The 15,678-nt window shown below is 41.7% G+C and overlaps 1 protein-coding gene across 1 annotated transcript in view; it reads left to right on the forward strand.

The window, feature by feature from the left end:
- LOC132397524 (mucin-6-like) overlaps positions 1-15,678 on the forward strand; it is a 262,599-nt gene that overhangs the window by 210,470 nt on the left and 36,451 nt on the right. Inside the window, exons 16-17 of the mRNA XM_059976355.1 lie at positions 7,354-7,586; positions 10,494-10,650. Of these exons, the coding sequence (XP_059832338.1) occupies positions 7,354-7,586; positions 10,494-10,650 (390 nt within the window). The remainder of the gene's footprint in view (positions 1-7,353; positions 7,587-10,493; positions 10,651-15,678) is intronic.

Below are 15,678 nucleotides of genomic sequence, written 5' to 3' on the forward strand. Positions count from 1 at the left end.
ATCAGGTCACTTCTCATCCTCCATTATTCCAAGGAGAAAAGGCCAAGTTCACTCAACCTATTCTCATAAGGCATGCTCCCCAATCCAGGCAACATCCTTGTATATCTCCTCTGCACCCTTTCTATGGCTTCCACATCCTTCCTATAGTGAGGTGACCAGAACTGAGCACAGTACTCCAAGTGGGGCCTGACCAGGGTGAGATATAGCTGCAACATTGCCTCTCAGCTCCTAAACTCAGTCCCATGGTTGATGAAGGCCAATGTACTGTATGCCTTCTTAACCACAGAGTCAACCTGTGTAGCAGCTTTGAGTGTCCTATGGATCCCAAGATCCCTCTGATGCTCCATTCTGCCAAGAGTCTTACCATTGATACTATATTCTGCCATCATATTTTACCTACCAAAATGAACCACCTCACTCTTACCTGGGTTACCTGGTTACCACTTCTCAGCCCAGTTTTGCATCCTATTGTTGTCCCTCTAAAACCTCTGACAGCCCTCCACACTATCCACAACACTCCCACCCTTTGAGTTATCAGCAAATTCACAAACCCATCCCTCCTCTTCCTCATCCAAGTCATTTATAAAAATTACAAAGAGAAGGGGTCCCAGAACAGATCCCAGAGGCACACCAATCTCCATGCAGAATATGACCTGTCTACAACCACTCTTTGCCTTCTGTGGGCAAGCCAATTTTGGATCCACAAAGCAATACCCCCTTGGATCCAATGCCTCATTACTTTCTCAATAAACCTTGCAGGGGGTACCTTATCAAATGCCTTGCTTAAATCCATATATGCTACATCTCCTGCTCTACCTTCAGCAATGTGTTTAGTAACATCCTCAAAAAATTCAATCAGGCTCATAAAGCACAACCTGCCTTTGACAAAGCCATGCTGACTATTTTTAATCGTATTATGCCTCTTCAAATGTTCATAAATCCTGCCTCTCAGGATCTTTTCCATCAATTTACCACCCACTGAAGTAAGACTCACTGGTCTATAATTTCCTGGGCTATCTCTACTCCCTTCCTTGAATAAGGGAAAAGCATCTACAACTCTCCAATCCTCCAGAACCTTTCCATCCCCATTGATGATGCAAAGATCATCACCAGAAGCTCAGCAATCTCCTCCCTCGCCTCCCACAGTAGTCTTTTTCTCCATGGCCTTCTGTCTTTTTCACCTATCAGGTTCTAAGCTCTCTAGGATTTTTTTTCTTCCCCCTCCAGGATTCACCTATTACCTGGTGTTTGTCTCTCTTCCCTCTCCACACCTTTTAAATCTACTCCACGGCTTCTTTTTGGCCCAAAATATCGACAGTACTTTTTTCCATAGATGCTGTCTGGCCTGCTGAGTTCCTCTAGCATTTTGTGTGTGCTGCCTACAGAAATGGGGTCACCTCTTTTTCCCTTATTAGAGGGAGAGAGAGAGAGAGAGACCCTGTGGTATGTCAGATTACTGGGTGAATGAGTAGTCTTTGGGATACTGCAAGTCTGTGTCTTCATTGATGCTTTGCTGCATATTTGAGTGCTCGGTGGGATCACTGACCACTTTGCTGGTGGGGAATGTGGGGGGGTCATTGCTTTGCTGCTTCTTATGCATGGGAGGGGGGAGTTGAGGGGCTTTGAGGTTCTAACATTTAACTGTCATTCATTCTTCAGGGCACTCTTCTGTTTTTGTGGATGTTTGCGAAGTGAAAGAATTTCAGGATGTATAGTGTATATATTTCTGTGACATTAAATGTACCTATTGAAAATCCTGGCAATTCTGGACAATGTTTCTCATCCTCTGCATGCCACCTTGGCTGAACGGAGGAGCATTTTAGTTATAAGCTAAGACAATTGTGCTGCTCCAAAGCGTGCTGTATGAGGTCATTCTTACCCACCACCATTAGAATCCATAATGAGTAAACCTATAGGTGGGAAAGTGATGACCCCACCCCCCCATGAGACTGTTTAAGGTAACTTATTTTTTATTAGAAAATAGAAGCATAGAAAACCTATAGCATAATATAGGCCCTTGAGCCCACAATGCAGTGCTGAACATGTACTTAATTTAGAAATTAATTTAGCATTTATTCTTACTTCTTACTTCTCTTCTCTTACTTCTTCTCTAATATTACTTCTCTTCTAATATTTGTATATCTGTGCACTTGTAATGCTACTGTGTCACTTGAATTTCCTTTGGGACCAATAAACTGTCTAACTGTCAATCTAACTGTCTACAAGTTCATCTGCCTTATTCCATAAACTGCACACACTCAAATATAACACCTTCAATCCTATAGTCATCCTTTTCAATTTTGTCTGCCTTTTACATTGCAACTCATCCAGCTTACTGCAAATGTGCCCTATCATCAGCCTCTCCTTGCTGACAGTCTCACTGCACACTGTCTCTGTTTGTTAACCAATTGCCCCATCCTCAGCCCTCTCACTTCAGTTCCCATCCTACTTGTAAATTAATTTAAAATCTCCTGAACAACTCTATAAGCCTTCCCGGGTTAAGGTATAACCCGTCCTTTTTGTATAGATCTTACCTTCCCCGGAAGAGATCCCAATGATATATTAATCTGAACCCCTGCCCCCACACTTTCATCTGCCAGACTATCCTACTGGCAAGTGGCATGGGCAGCAATTCAGAAATTACTACCCTGGAGGTCCTAATTTTCAGCTTTCTACCTAGCTCCATAAAATTTCTCTTCAGGACCTCCTCACCTTTCTTACTTATGTCATTGGTTCCTATATGTACCAAGACTACTGGCTGCTCACTCTCTCCTTGAAAATACCATGGACCCAATCCAAGACCTCCCTGATCCTAGCATCTGGGAGGCAACATAACATCTGTGTGTCTATCTTGCCCACAGAATCATGTCTCTGTTCCTCAGACTATGGAATTTCCTGTCACCACTGCAGTCCTCTTCAACTCTCTACTCTTCTGAGCCACAGCACCAGTCTCTGTACCAAAAACCTGGTCTTCCCGGTTGGTTATACCCCTCAACAGTATCCAAAGTGGTATACTTAATATTGAGGGTAACAGCCACAGGGGTACTCTGCACTGGCTGTGCAGTTCCCCTCCTTCTCCTGACAGTCACCCAGTTACCTGCCTCCTGCAACCTAGGAGTGGCTACATCCCTGTAGCCTCAGTCTCCCATATGAGCCAAAGGTCACTGAGCAGCAGCTCCAGTTCCTTCCTAATCAATCCTGCTCAGTGATTGGTCACAGTCCAACTCCAAGAAACTACCACAAAGTACTGCCTTATTACTCCTGAGTGCAGACCTGATTGAAAAGGTAACTCCCTTCACATACTTCTACTCAGCAACTGACTCAGCCCACTGAGTCATGCTCATAACAGTTCCATACTGAACATGCCAGTTTCTAACTCAGCTACAAGATTATATACGCTATTCTGTATATTGCTTGCAGTCTGCACTGACTTGACCTCCAATGTCTATGTTGTAGTGAATTCTACAGATTCACCATCCTCTGAGTGAAGAACTTCCTTCCGATCTCTGGTCTAAATGGCCTTCCCCTTGTACTGTGGCTGTGAACCCTGGTTCTAGATTCCAACCATTGGGAGCACCCTCCATCCAATTCTGTTAGAATTGTATTGCTTTCTTTAAAAGTCCTTTATCCAGTGAATATAGGCAGAATGGGGTTGTATTATAGGCCACCCAATAGTCAGCGAGAATTGGAGGAGAAAATCTGCAGAGAGATAGCAGACAACTGCAGGAAACATAAAGTTGTGATAATAGAGGATTTTAATTATACACATATTGATTGGGACTCCCATACTGTTAAAGGTCTAGGTGGGTTAGAGTTTGTAAAATGTGTTCATGAAAGTTTTCTGAATCAATACATAGAGGTACCAACTAGAGAGGATGCAATATTAGATCTCCTATTAGGAAACGAGTTAGGGCAAGTGACAGAAGTCTGTGTAGGGGAACACTTTGGGTCTAGTGATCATAATGCCATTAGTTTCACCTTGGTCATGGATAAAGATAGATCTGGTTCTTGGGTTGAGGTACTAAACTGGAAAAAGGCCAAATTTGAAGAAATGAGAAAAGATCTAAAAAGTGTGGATTGGGACAGATTTTTCTCTGGCAAGGATGTGATTGGTGAGTGGGAGGCCTTTAAAGGAGAAATTCTGAGAGTGCAGAGTTTGTATGTTCCTGTCTGGATTAAAGGCAAAGTGGATAAGAATAAGGAACCTTGGTTTTTGGGTGATATTGGAAATATAAAGATGAAGAGAGAGATGTATGACAGGTATAGGCAACAAGGAGGAAATAAGGTGCTTGAGGAGTATAAAAAGTGCAAGAAAATACTTAAGAAAGAAATCAGGAGGGCAAAAAGAAGACATGAGGTTGCTTTGGCAGTCAAGGTGAAAGATAATCCTAAGAGTTTCTACAGGTATATTAAGAGCAAAAGGATAGTAAGGGATAAAATTGGACCTCTTGAAGGTCAAAGTGGTCGGAACCAAAAACTATGTATGGAACCAAAAGAAATGGGGGAGATCTTAAATGGTGTTTTTTGCATCTGTATTTACTAAGGAAACTGGCAAAGAGTGTATGGAAATAAGGCAAATAAGTAGTGAGGTCATGGAACCTATACAGATTAAAGAGGAGGAGGTGCTTGCAGTCTTGAGGCAAATCAGAGTAGATAAATACCCAGGACCTGACAGAGTATTCCCTCAGACCTTGAAGGAGACTAGTGTTGAAATTGCAGGGGCCCTGGCAGATATATTTAAAATGTCGGTATCCATGGGTGAGGTGCTGGAGGATTGGAGGATAGCTCATGTTGTTTCGTTGTTTAAAAAAGGCTCTAAAAGTAAACCGGGAAATTATAGGCCGGTAAGTTTTACATCAGTAGTAGGTAAGTTATTGGAAGGAGTACTAAGAGATAGGATCTACAAGTATTTGGCTAGAAAGGGACTTATTAGGGAGAGTCAACATGGCTTTGTGCCTGGTAGGTCATGTTAGAGTTTTTCAAGGAGGTTACCAGGAAACTGGATGAAGGGAAGGCAGTGTCTACATGGACTTCAGTAAGGCCTTTGACAAGGTCCCGCATGGGAGGTTAGTTAGGAAGATTCAGTCGATAGATATACTGTACATGGTAAGGTAGTAAATTGGATTAGACATTGTCTCAATGGGAGAAGTCAGAGAGTGGTAGTGGAGGATTGCTTCTCTGAGTGGAGGCCTGTGACTAGGGATCAGTGCTAGATCCATTGTTATTTGTCATCTATATCTATATCATTATCTGGATGATAATGTGGTAAATTGGATCAGCAAATTTGCTGATGATACAAAGATTGGAAGTGTAGTGGACAGTGAGGAAGGTTTTCAAAGCTTGCAGAGGGATTTGGACCAGCTGGAAAAATGGGCTGACAAATGGCAGATGGAGTTTAATGCAGATAAGTGTGAGATATTGCGCTTTGGAAGGACAAACCGAGGTAGAACATACAAGGTAGGACACTGCGGAGTGCAATAGAACAGAGGGATCTGGGAGTACAGATACATAATTCCCTAAAAGTGGCATCTCAAGTAGATAGGGTTGTAAAGAGAGCTTTTGGTACATTGGCCTTTATAAATCAAAGTATTGAGTATAAGAGTTGGAATGTGATGGTGAGGTTATGTAAGACATCGGTGAGACCGAATTTGGAGTATTGTGTGCAGTTTTGGTCACCTAATTACAGGAAGGATATTAATAAGGTTGAAAGAGTGCTGGGACTTGAGAAACTGAGTTACAGAGAAAGGTTGAATAGGTTAGGACATTATTCCCTGGAGCGTAGAAGAATGAGGGGGGATTTGATAGAGGTGTAAAATTATGATGGGTATAGATAGAGTGAATGCAAGCAGGCTTTTTCCACTGAGGCCAGGGGAGAAAAAAACAGAGGACATGGGTTAAGGGTGAAAAGGGAAAAGTTTAAAGGGAACATTAGGGGAGCTTCTTCACACAGAGAGTAGTGCGAGTGTGGAATGAGCTGCCAGTTGAAGGCTCACTTTTGACATTTAAGAAAAGCTTGGACAGGTACATGGATGAGAGGGGTTTGGAGGGATATGGCCCAGGTGCAGGTCAGAGGGACTAGGCAGAAAACTGGTTCAGTACAGCCAAGAAGGGTCCATAAGGCCTGTTTCTGTGCTGTAATGTTCTATGGTTCTATGAATTGACTACATTGTTCTCATATATCAGTCCTGTCATCTCAGGATCTGCCTAGGTTATGTGGAGTCTATGACCACATCTAACCTGAGGCAGGCTTTTCATCATCTCCCACTGAACTGTTGGAATCTGTACAGGGCCTGCATTGGTGGCATCATGGGTTAGAACTCCTCTAGCAAAATCAGGATCACGATGTTCACACTGGAGTCATAAAAATGGTGACCTATGCCAAAGCCAAAGTTGAGTTTATCATCGGCTGCAAAAGTGCCTGTGTGCACAGGTACAATGGAAAACCTACTTACAGTAGCTTCATAGGCTCTTGCAAACACATAAGCAGCCGTCACAAGAAAGGCATAATTTAAATATAAATTATACAACATTTTTACAAAAGAGAGCACAATTTGAACAAAAGTGTGCAAAGTGATGAGTGGTCATAGTATTGCCAAACTTTAGTGATTGTGCCGGCTGAATAGTTGAAGGGAATTTGGCAAACCACAGGTATAGGGACTTTTGATGACAGATGTTACCTTCTTGAAGCATTGCCTTCTGAAGATGCTACTGATGGTGGGGCGGGATGTGCCCTTGATTATTTAGGCAGTCCATAAATCTCTGCAGCTTTTTGGATAAATTATTTACTCTCCCTAATATGTATTTATGTAAATTTGAAATACATTAACATTTTAAATTAAATTAATAATGTTAATCTGTCTATAATATATTGGTAAATGTTCACAGTATCAGACAAGACTGCTTGCAGAACCCAACGTAATTTTGGTACAAAACTAAACTTCTATTGTTAACAGTCATAGGTTCGAAGAATAGCAGGAACTGCAGAAGTTTAAAATCATCTGCTAATTTCCCAGCTACAACTTATTTTATTAAAGCAATGCAGTATCTCTATAAGAACATTTTCTTTTAGAAAAGTAAGCATAAATACCAGCAAATAATGAAGGATCTATTTTTTAAAATCAGGAAAAATTCCTTCTTTTGTCCTTGATTAAACTTTGCTGTTTCTGCTGATTATAAGGCATCATACACAAAATGTACAATATCATCTTGTCTGTCCTTAAATGTGTATTTTGGAAACTTAAATCCATTAAATATGTGAATGCCTATTTACAGTGTGCACTGTAGTTAAACTCAATCTTGTTAATCCATTTCAAATCCAAAATAATTGTCACAGTTATTTCCCTCAGTTTGCAGTGTGTGGGCTCTGTGGTAATTACAATGGTAATGTGGATGATGAGTATATAGCACAGAGCAAATATTTAGTGTCCAATTTACTGGTCTTCGCAAACTCTTGGAAGGAAGATGCCACATGCACAGATGTAACTGAAGTTGCAACTCCATGCTTCAGAAATCCATATCGTTTTGCCTCAGCTGAAAAAATGTGTGCTATAATTAACAGTAAAGTGTTTGAGCCATGTCACAAACTGGTGAGTATACTTTATTGCTAACATTATGACACTGCTGTTTCTCTGTGCCAATTGTCCACATAGTCAATGTCTCTGGAGCAGCTTCACCATCAGATATGTGAATGAACCCATGAACACTACCTCATTATTTTATTTTCCTCTTTCTGCACTAATTTAATTTAATGTTCTTCTTTTTATACACACTTTTTATTGTAATTTATAGTTTTTGTTATTATACATTGCAATGTACTGCAGCCGTAAAACAAATATCACAACATAAAATCTGAATTTGATTTTGGTTTAAATAAGTGCAAAGATAGTGCAGGATCACAGAGACATGGGGATGTGTGTGCATACATCTTTGGCCATGACAGGACATAATTACAGGATAAGAAAGTTTATGGGATAGTGAACTACAGAAATAGAGTACAAATGCAGGGACTGTTGTGATGAACTTTCATAGAACAATTGTTTGGCTACAAGTAGAGCTTGTGTTCAATTCCAGTCCCTACTGTTTAGGTAGCGTGTGAAGACCCTATTGAGACTTGCAACATCAACACGGGCTCTTTGACATGTTGTCTGTACCTGCTATCGTGTACCTACCCATACTAAATCTACATTTCAGCACTTCCTTGTTGCCTTTGGTGCCATGGGATTCTAAGTGTTAATAACATATAACATATAACAATCACAGCACGGAAACAGGCCATCGTGGCCCTCCTAGTCCGTGCCGAACCCTTAATCTCACCTAGTCCCACCTACCCGCACTCAGCCCATAACCTTCCACTCCTTTCCTGTCCATATACCTATCCAATTTTACCTTAAATGACACAACTGAACTGGCCTCTACTACTTCTACAGGAAGCTCATTCCACACAGCTATCACTCTTTGAGTAAAGAAATACCCCCTCGTGTTTCCCTTAAACTTCTGCCCCCTAACTCTCAAATCATGTCCTCTAGTTTGAATCTCCCCTACTCTCAATGTTCATGTTCACGTCAACTCTATCTATCCCTCTCAAAATTTTAAATACCTCGATCAAATCCCCCCTCAACCTTCTACGCTCCAATGAATAGAGACCTAACTTGTTCAACCTTTCTCTGTAACTTAATTGCTGAAACCCAGGTAACATCCTAGTAAATCGTCTCAGCACTCTCTCTAATTTATTGATATCTTTCCTATAATTCGGTGACCAGAACTGCACACAATATTCCAAATTTGGCCTTACCAATCCCTTGTACAACTTTAGCATTACATCCCAACTTCTGTACTCAATGCTTTGATTTATAAAGGCCAGCGTTCCAAAAGCCCTCTTCACCACCCTATCTACATGAGACTCCACTTTCAGAGAACTATGCACAGTTATTCCTAGATCTCTCTGTTCCTCTGCATTCCTCAATGCCCTACCATTTACTCTGTATGTCCTATTTGGATTATTCCTGCCAAAATGTAGAACCTCACACTTCTCAGCATTAAACTCCATCTGCCAACGTTCAGCCCATTCTTCTAACCGGCATAAATCTCCCTGCAAGCTTTGAAAATCCACCTCATTATCCACAACACCTCCTACCTTAGTATCATTGGCATACTTACTAATCCAATTTACCACCCCATCATCCAGATCATTTATGTATATTACAAACAACATTGGGCCCAAAACAGATCCCTGAGGCACCCCGCTAGTCACTGGCCTCCATCCCAATAAACAATTATCCACCACTACTCTCTGGCATCTCCCATCTAGCCACTGTTGAATCCATTTTATTACTCCAGCATTAATACCTAACGACTGAACCTTCTTAACTAACCTTCCATGTGGAACTTTGTCAAAGGCTTTGCTGAAGTCCATATAGACTACATCCAGTGCCTTACCCTCATCAACATTCCTCGTAACTTCTTCAAAAAATTCAATAAGGTTTGTCAAACATGACCTTCCATGCACAAATCCATGCTGGCTACTTCTAATCAGATCCCGTCTATCCAGATAATTATAAATACTATCTCTAAGAATACTTTCCATTAATTTACCCACCACTGATGTCAAACTGACAGGTCTATAATTGCTAGGCTTCCTTCTAGAACCCTTTTTAAACAATGGAACCACATGAGCAATACGCCAATCCTCCGGCACAATCCCCGTTTCTAATGACATATTAAAGATCTCCGTCAGAGCTCCTGCTATTTCTACACAAACTTCCCTCAAGGTCCTGGGGAATATCCTGTCAGGACCCGGAGATCTATCAACTTTTAAATTTCTTAAAAGCGCCAGTACCTCCACCTCTTTAATTGTCATACGTTCCATAACTTCCTTACTTGTTTCCCACACCTTAGACAATTCAATATCCTTCTCCTTAGTGAATACCGAAGAGAAGAAATCATTCAAAATCTCTCCCATCTCCTTCGGTTTCTCACATAGCTGACCACTCTGATCTAAATACTTTTTAATATTTGTGGAAATGTGTCCATTCCAGATTTCAACCACTGCCTGCATGAAAAGAATCCTCCTAATCTCTTTTGATCTCCTAACTTCTGGATATTGGCACTTCAGGCAAGGAGAAATTACCTATCCTACAATAAAGGTCTTTGACATGATCACTAACTCACACTCAATTGAATGGACATTGGGTTGGTGAAGGCAGGTCCTGGATTTTGGGGGTTGAAGTAGTTACACTGCTTAATGGAGTCATCACAGATTATTTGAATAGAGGTTTAAAAATGAGCTGGACCAAGAATTCATGATAAACATCAAAATAATGATCAAAATCTAAATTTTGGTACAAATAGTTTTAAATGATAAATTGCACAGTTTTATACATTTCTGTGCAATAAGATTCAGAGAGAGCAGAATTCTGCCCTTGCCTGTTATCCCACAACTAGATTTTGTCTGACTTCCGTATTTTTCTGTCCTTGCACATTCATTTGCATTTTAGGTCTACAGAATGCCATATTATGATAATTGTGTCCGAGACACATGCGGCTGTGAACTGGTTGGCAATTGTGAATGTCTGTGTGATGCTGTTGCAGTCTATGCTAAAGCATGTATCGACGCTGGAGTCTGCATTGATTGGAGAACCCCAGACTTCTGCCGTAAGACATTTCTATTGCACAAACACTTGAACAAAAGTTTCAAAAACAAAAATGGAATTTTCTTTGATAAAATCATTTGTTATTTGTCATAACAGTAATTTATTAATGAACAATTGAATGTTCAGCTATCTATTTGGCTGTATGCTAAATTTATTTATCTAGGTCATTTATTAGTCTAATTTTGTTTGTCAAGCATATTTTTCAGATATCAACAATATGATACATTACATGCATTACTCAAATACCTTACCATGTTAATGTGTATTTAGTTATGTTTTACATGCCAATATCTGAGGGCCAGATTTTCATCACAAATTGTTTATTGATTTAGGATCTTAGAATGATAGAGTTATACAGCACAGATACACTGTCCCAATTCGTCCATGCTGGCCAAGATTCTCATCTAAGCTCATCTCACTTGCTTACATTTGGACAATATGCCTCTGAACTTTTCCAATCCATGTAGTCATCTTTAAGGCAAAGGTTGATAGATTCTTAATTAGTCAGGGCATGAAAGGATATATGAAGAGAAAGCAGGAGGTTGGGGCTGAGAGGAAAATTGGATGAAATGGCAGAGCAGACTGGATGAGCCAAGTGGTCTAATGCTGTTCCTATATCTTATGCTTTTACTTGTGGAAGCATCTTTTAAATGCTATTAAGTCTCAACTATTTCCTCTGGCAGCTCTTCCATACTCTGGGTGGAGAAAGTTCCTATTAAATCTCTCCTCTGTCACATTAAACTTAGTTCTTGATTTCCCAACCCTGGCCAAAAGACTGTGAACATATGCCCCTCATAATTTTATATACCTAATTTAAATTAATTGTTGTTACGTACCCCGTAACTGGGTCACTTACCAGCAAAGATGGAGAGGTCTGTTGAAGTCTGATGGTACTATTTTTAACAGTATTTATTGATAAAAATACACAAAAATAATATCAATGGAAACATACAGATAATATACATCGTCAATACTAAATCTAAAAGCGTGCGTATAATAATAATCAATAAGAAATAGCTCTATCGTTGTCTAGGGGATAATGTATTGTCCGATGGAAATATAAAAGTCACTCAAACTCATTCAAGCTGCAGCTTTTTGGTTGGAGAGAAAGACGAAGGTTTAACTTGCCCATTCCTTTTCTGACGTCAATCCTTCGAGAGTCGTTGGGGAACTGATTTCCCCTTTTGTGGTTAGCTAAAGCCGTGCTTCCGTGGTAAAGACCCACCAATTCTGAGGCAAATGGAAAAGGACGCACGTGGGCTGTTTCCACCGGCTTTCACTATTACGCTGTTACAGGAGTTCTAGCGTTTCTTCTGGTGCGTCTGAGGGGCTGTTCCCACAGACCCTCTTTTATCCTGACTCACAGGGTCTCAGATGTCAATCAGGTTGGGATGATGCAATCCCTCCACCAACCCCCCCCCCCCCCGGTTCATTGCCTGGGGGCTTCGATGCGTCGCACAGAATTCAATACACAATTCCGTCTCCAAGAGACAATAGCCGGTATCAATGGTTCCGCCTTTCGGAGGCCAGGACACATTCCAAACTCTTTGTGGATTCTGCATGTCTTTCTCTCATTTCCTGGGTCTCCTGAACTGACTTAATAGTGATCTTGTGATTCTCAAAAAGGAGGGGGCTACTTTGTACCCTTCGGCCCCTCAGAATTGTGGCACATTCGTAACACCCCCTTTCTTCAAAGTGTTTCCACCAGCGGTGAAAACAAAGTAGTACAGAGTCTTACAGGATTTTAGAATCTAACACAATACAAAAGTTTTTTTTTTCTCTACAGAGAAATTCAATTCTCTACATTCAATTCAGCATCTAAACAGTTAACGATTACAGTGTCACTTCCTTTAATATCTTAACATCTTGTACCTTACTAAAGTCTTGTAGCATCAGACTTCAATTTAATAACCACCTATTTTTATTTCTTTCCTTCAGCAAACAAAAACTAAAGATTTGTGATCTGAGCTTACGTGTATACTACAAAGGTTCATGCAAATACTAATCTTTATGTTGCTTTCAAACTTAACAGGCAGGCTTCCATGGGGTTGTCTTTATTATTCACATGCTTTGTCGAAATCCCATAAAACCGGCTTTTGCTATTTAAAAATGGCATCCCCATTAACCCTCGCCTCTTTTCCAGTTAATTCCCACGTGGGGAGCTTGGGCCCCCTGACGAAATAGGTTTTCGTCTGCTCCTTCCATAGGAGATATTTTATCAACAATGTGTCCCAAACTTAGCCCATCTTCTGAATTTCCACCCAATTCTTTAATTTTACGCAAGTTGCTAGTTTTCTCTTCAGGACCCTTCAGGCTATTAGTTTTCAGTTCGAACTCTTTGTTCAAACAGCATTTCAAATTCTGCCTTTTCACACCACACTCTGGAATAACAATAGCATGTGGGGTCCCGTCACCTTCCAACTCAACCTGTAAGTGATCCGCAGGCTTTGTGGTATCACACCATTGTCTCTGTAGCCTGGTTGCTGCCTTTGATATCAATCCAGCCTTTAAATTTTCTTCATTCAATTTGGGAACTACATATTTCCTGTTTCCTTCAATAATAATATTCATCTCCCCACTTTTGATCTCTGCATTAACTTTTAACACACCTTCGAGCACAAACACCTGGGAACTCTCACTTCCCACTATTACCAAAGTTAACCCTTTCTTCCCTGAACCAAGTCTATATGACCCACAAGGACTGCATTCCTTTTCAACTGAATCAAATACCACAGACTTTTTCAGAGCTCCATTACTAGGTTCAGTACCACTTGCATCCACATCTAGGACACACTCAAACGGGACATTTCAGGCTCTTCCAGGCTTTCAATACCTGTACCCGGTCCAAATTCTAAACTCCCCTGATCCTCCCAGTTACTCTCTGGGCAACTCCCTTCCGGAGTAAACTCAACCCTGCGGGCTGAAACAACCTCATCTGCCAACCCAGCAGACTTCTTCAAGGCAAGGGCACCCTTTTCATCTAGGGCTGCCCTCATTCCATTATCGGGAACACCTTTAGAATGTTCAACTTCTTCAAACAGTCTGCCAAACCAGACAGATCATCCATGTCCAACCCTGGACCCTTTAACAGCTCTATCTGTTCCTCGTCATTATTTTCTGCCTCTAGAACTTTTCTCCTCACTAAGGGCAGGTCTACCTCCTCTCCCTTACACTCTTTCACTTTACTACTCTTCGTTTTACCACCCTCTAAACCCTCGTGGTACAGGGTCGGTAAAAACATCTCAGCCAAATCGATACTGGCCGGATTTAAACTGCTTCCTTTCTCAGCTGCCTTTCTCGACATGCTGCGAGTGACCGCGCATGCGGGATAGATCTTGGAATCCAGGGGCGGGACCGCAACACTCACTGGCCAGCTTGTCAGCGTCATTGCTGACCAAACCTTACCACCGGCTAAATCATTACCAAGAAGGACGTCCGCGTCAGTTCTCGGGAATTCTGATCGCACCCCTATTTCAACAGGTCCAGACACCAGCTCACAATCCATAATGATCCTATGCAAGGGCACCATTTCCGTCCCCTTTCCTATTCCTTTCACAGCTACCATTCCCGTCTTGCAACCAAAATCTAGTACCTTACTGCCGATCAATGATAGTTCAGCCCCCGTGTCTCTCCAGATCCGTACTGGAACTGGAGTGTCTCTCTCCTTCACAGACATGGTTCTGTTTGACATACAAGTCTCAGACCCTTCTCGTACTCTGTCTACCTGGGGCTCTCTTGTCTATTTACTGATTACCACGGCACATCTGATAGGGACTGCTGCTTTCCCTTTTCCTGTCTCTTTCCTCAGAGCAAAGCACCTAGATGCAATATGCCCCCCCTTTCCGCAATTAAAACAGGTCAAGCCCGGAAATCTCTGGCCGTCTGGCCTTTCCCCCTCAATCTTACCACTAGCTCCCGGCGGGAACTCTGCCTCAGCCGGCGGGATTTCTCGATCGTTTCCACGGTCTCTCTGGGAACTTTTATTCGAGGAAAACTTTGTCTTGTGGGTTAGGGCATATTCATCTGCGAACCTAGCAAACTCTGAGATGGACTTATTCGGCTTCTCATTCAAATACATCCGGATATCCTCCGAAACACAGCCTTTAAATTCCTCAATCAGAATTAACTCCCTGAGAGGCCAATAATCCTCCTCCACTATTTCCGCTGTACACCAATGGTCCAAGAGCGCACCCCTCTCATAGGCAAACTCGGTATACGTCTCATTCCACCCTTTTTTTAAACTCCTGAACTTTTGTCTATACGCTTCAGGTACTAACTCATAACTCCGGAGAATGGCCGCCTTTACTTTGTCATAACTCTCCTCCTCTTCTTCCTCCATGGACAACGCCGTATATGTTCGTTGTGCCTTCCCTTTTAACATACTTTGTAACAACGCCACCCACTGCTCTTTGGGCCACTTCTGATTCACTGCCACCTTCTCAAAAAGCAAGAAATAACTATCAACATCCGTCTCCTCGAACGGAGGTACTAACCTCAACTCTCGACTAACATTAAACCACTCCTCTCGGTCTGACCCTTGATCTCTTCATCCTTTCCTTAACTTCTCCATCTCCAAGTCATGTTTCCTTTGTTTCTCTGCCTCCCCATACTCTCGCTCCTTCTCGGCTCTCTCCTTCTCAGCTGCTTTAACTTAATTTCATGTTCCAACCTTAACTTCTCCAACTCTAACTGAGCCGTCCCACTAGCTGGTACCTTTTCAGGGATATTTTCCAATACCTCAGCTGCAAACATTCTTCCCAATATAATACTGAGTTATTGCCCTTCGCACCTCTCACTTTTTCATGGACAACCTCACCTCTGCGAGATTTAGCCCTTTTGCCAGATTTATCAAGTCCGATTTGGTGGTCGCCTCTAGTGCCTCTAGAGTCGGGTTTTCTATAAATTCATCCATGTCCATCTTTGTTGGTTTCCTGTCTGGCTACCCACATAACCAGATCCAAGTTTGGACTTACAAGCCGGATTCACTGGCCTCACAATTTGGTGTCAAATCTCCAGACGAGAACCCTAA

This window comes from Hypanus sabinus, chromosome 7 (assembly GCF_030144855.1).
Source record: "Hypanus sabinus isolate sHypSab1 chromosome 7, sHypSab1.hap1, whole genome shotgun sequence".
NCBI lineage: Eukaryota > Metazoa > Chordata > Chondrichthyes > Myliobatiformes > Dasyatidae > Hypanus > Hypanus sabinus.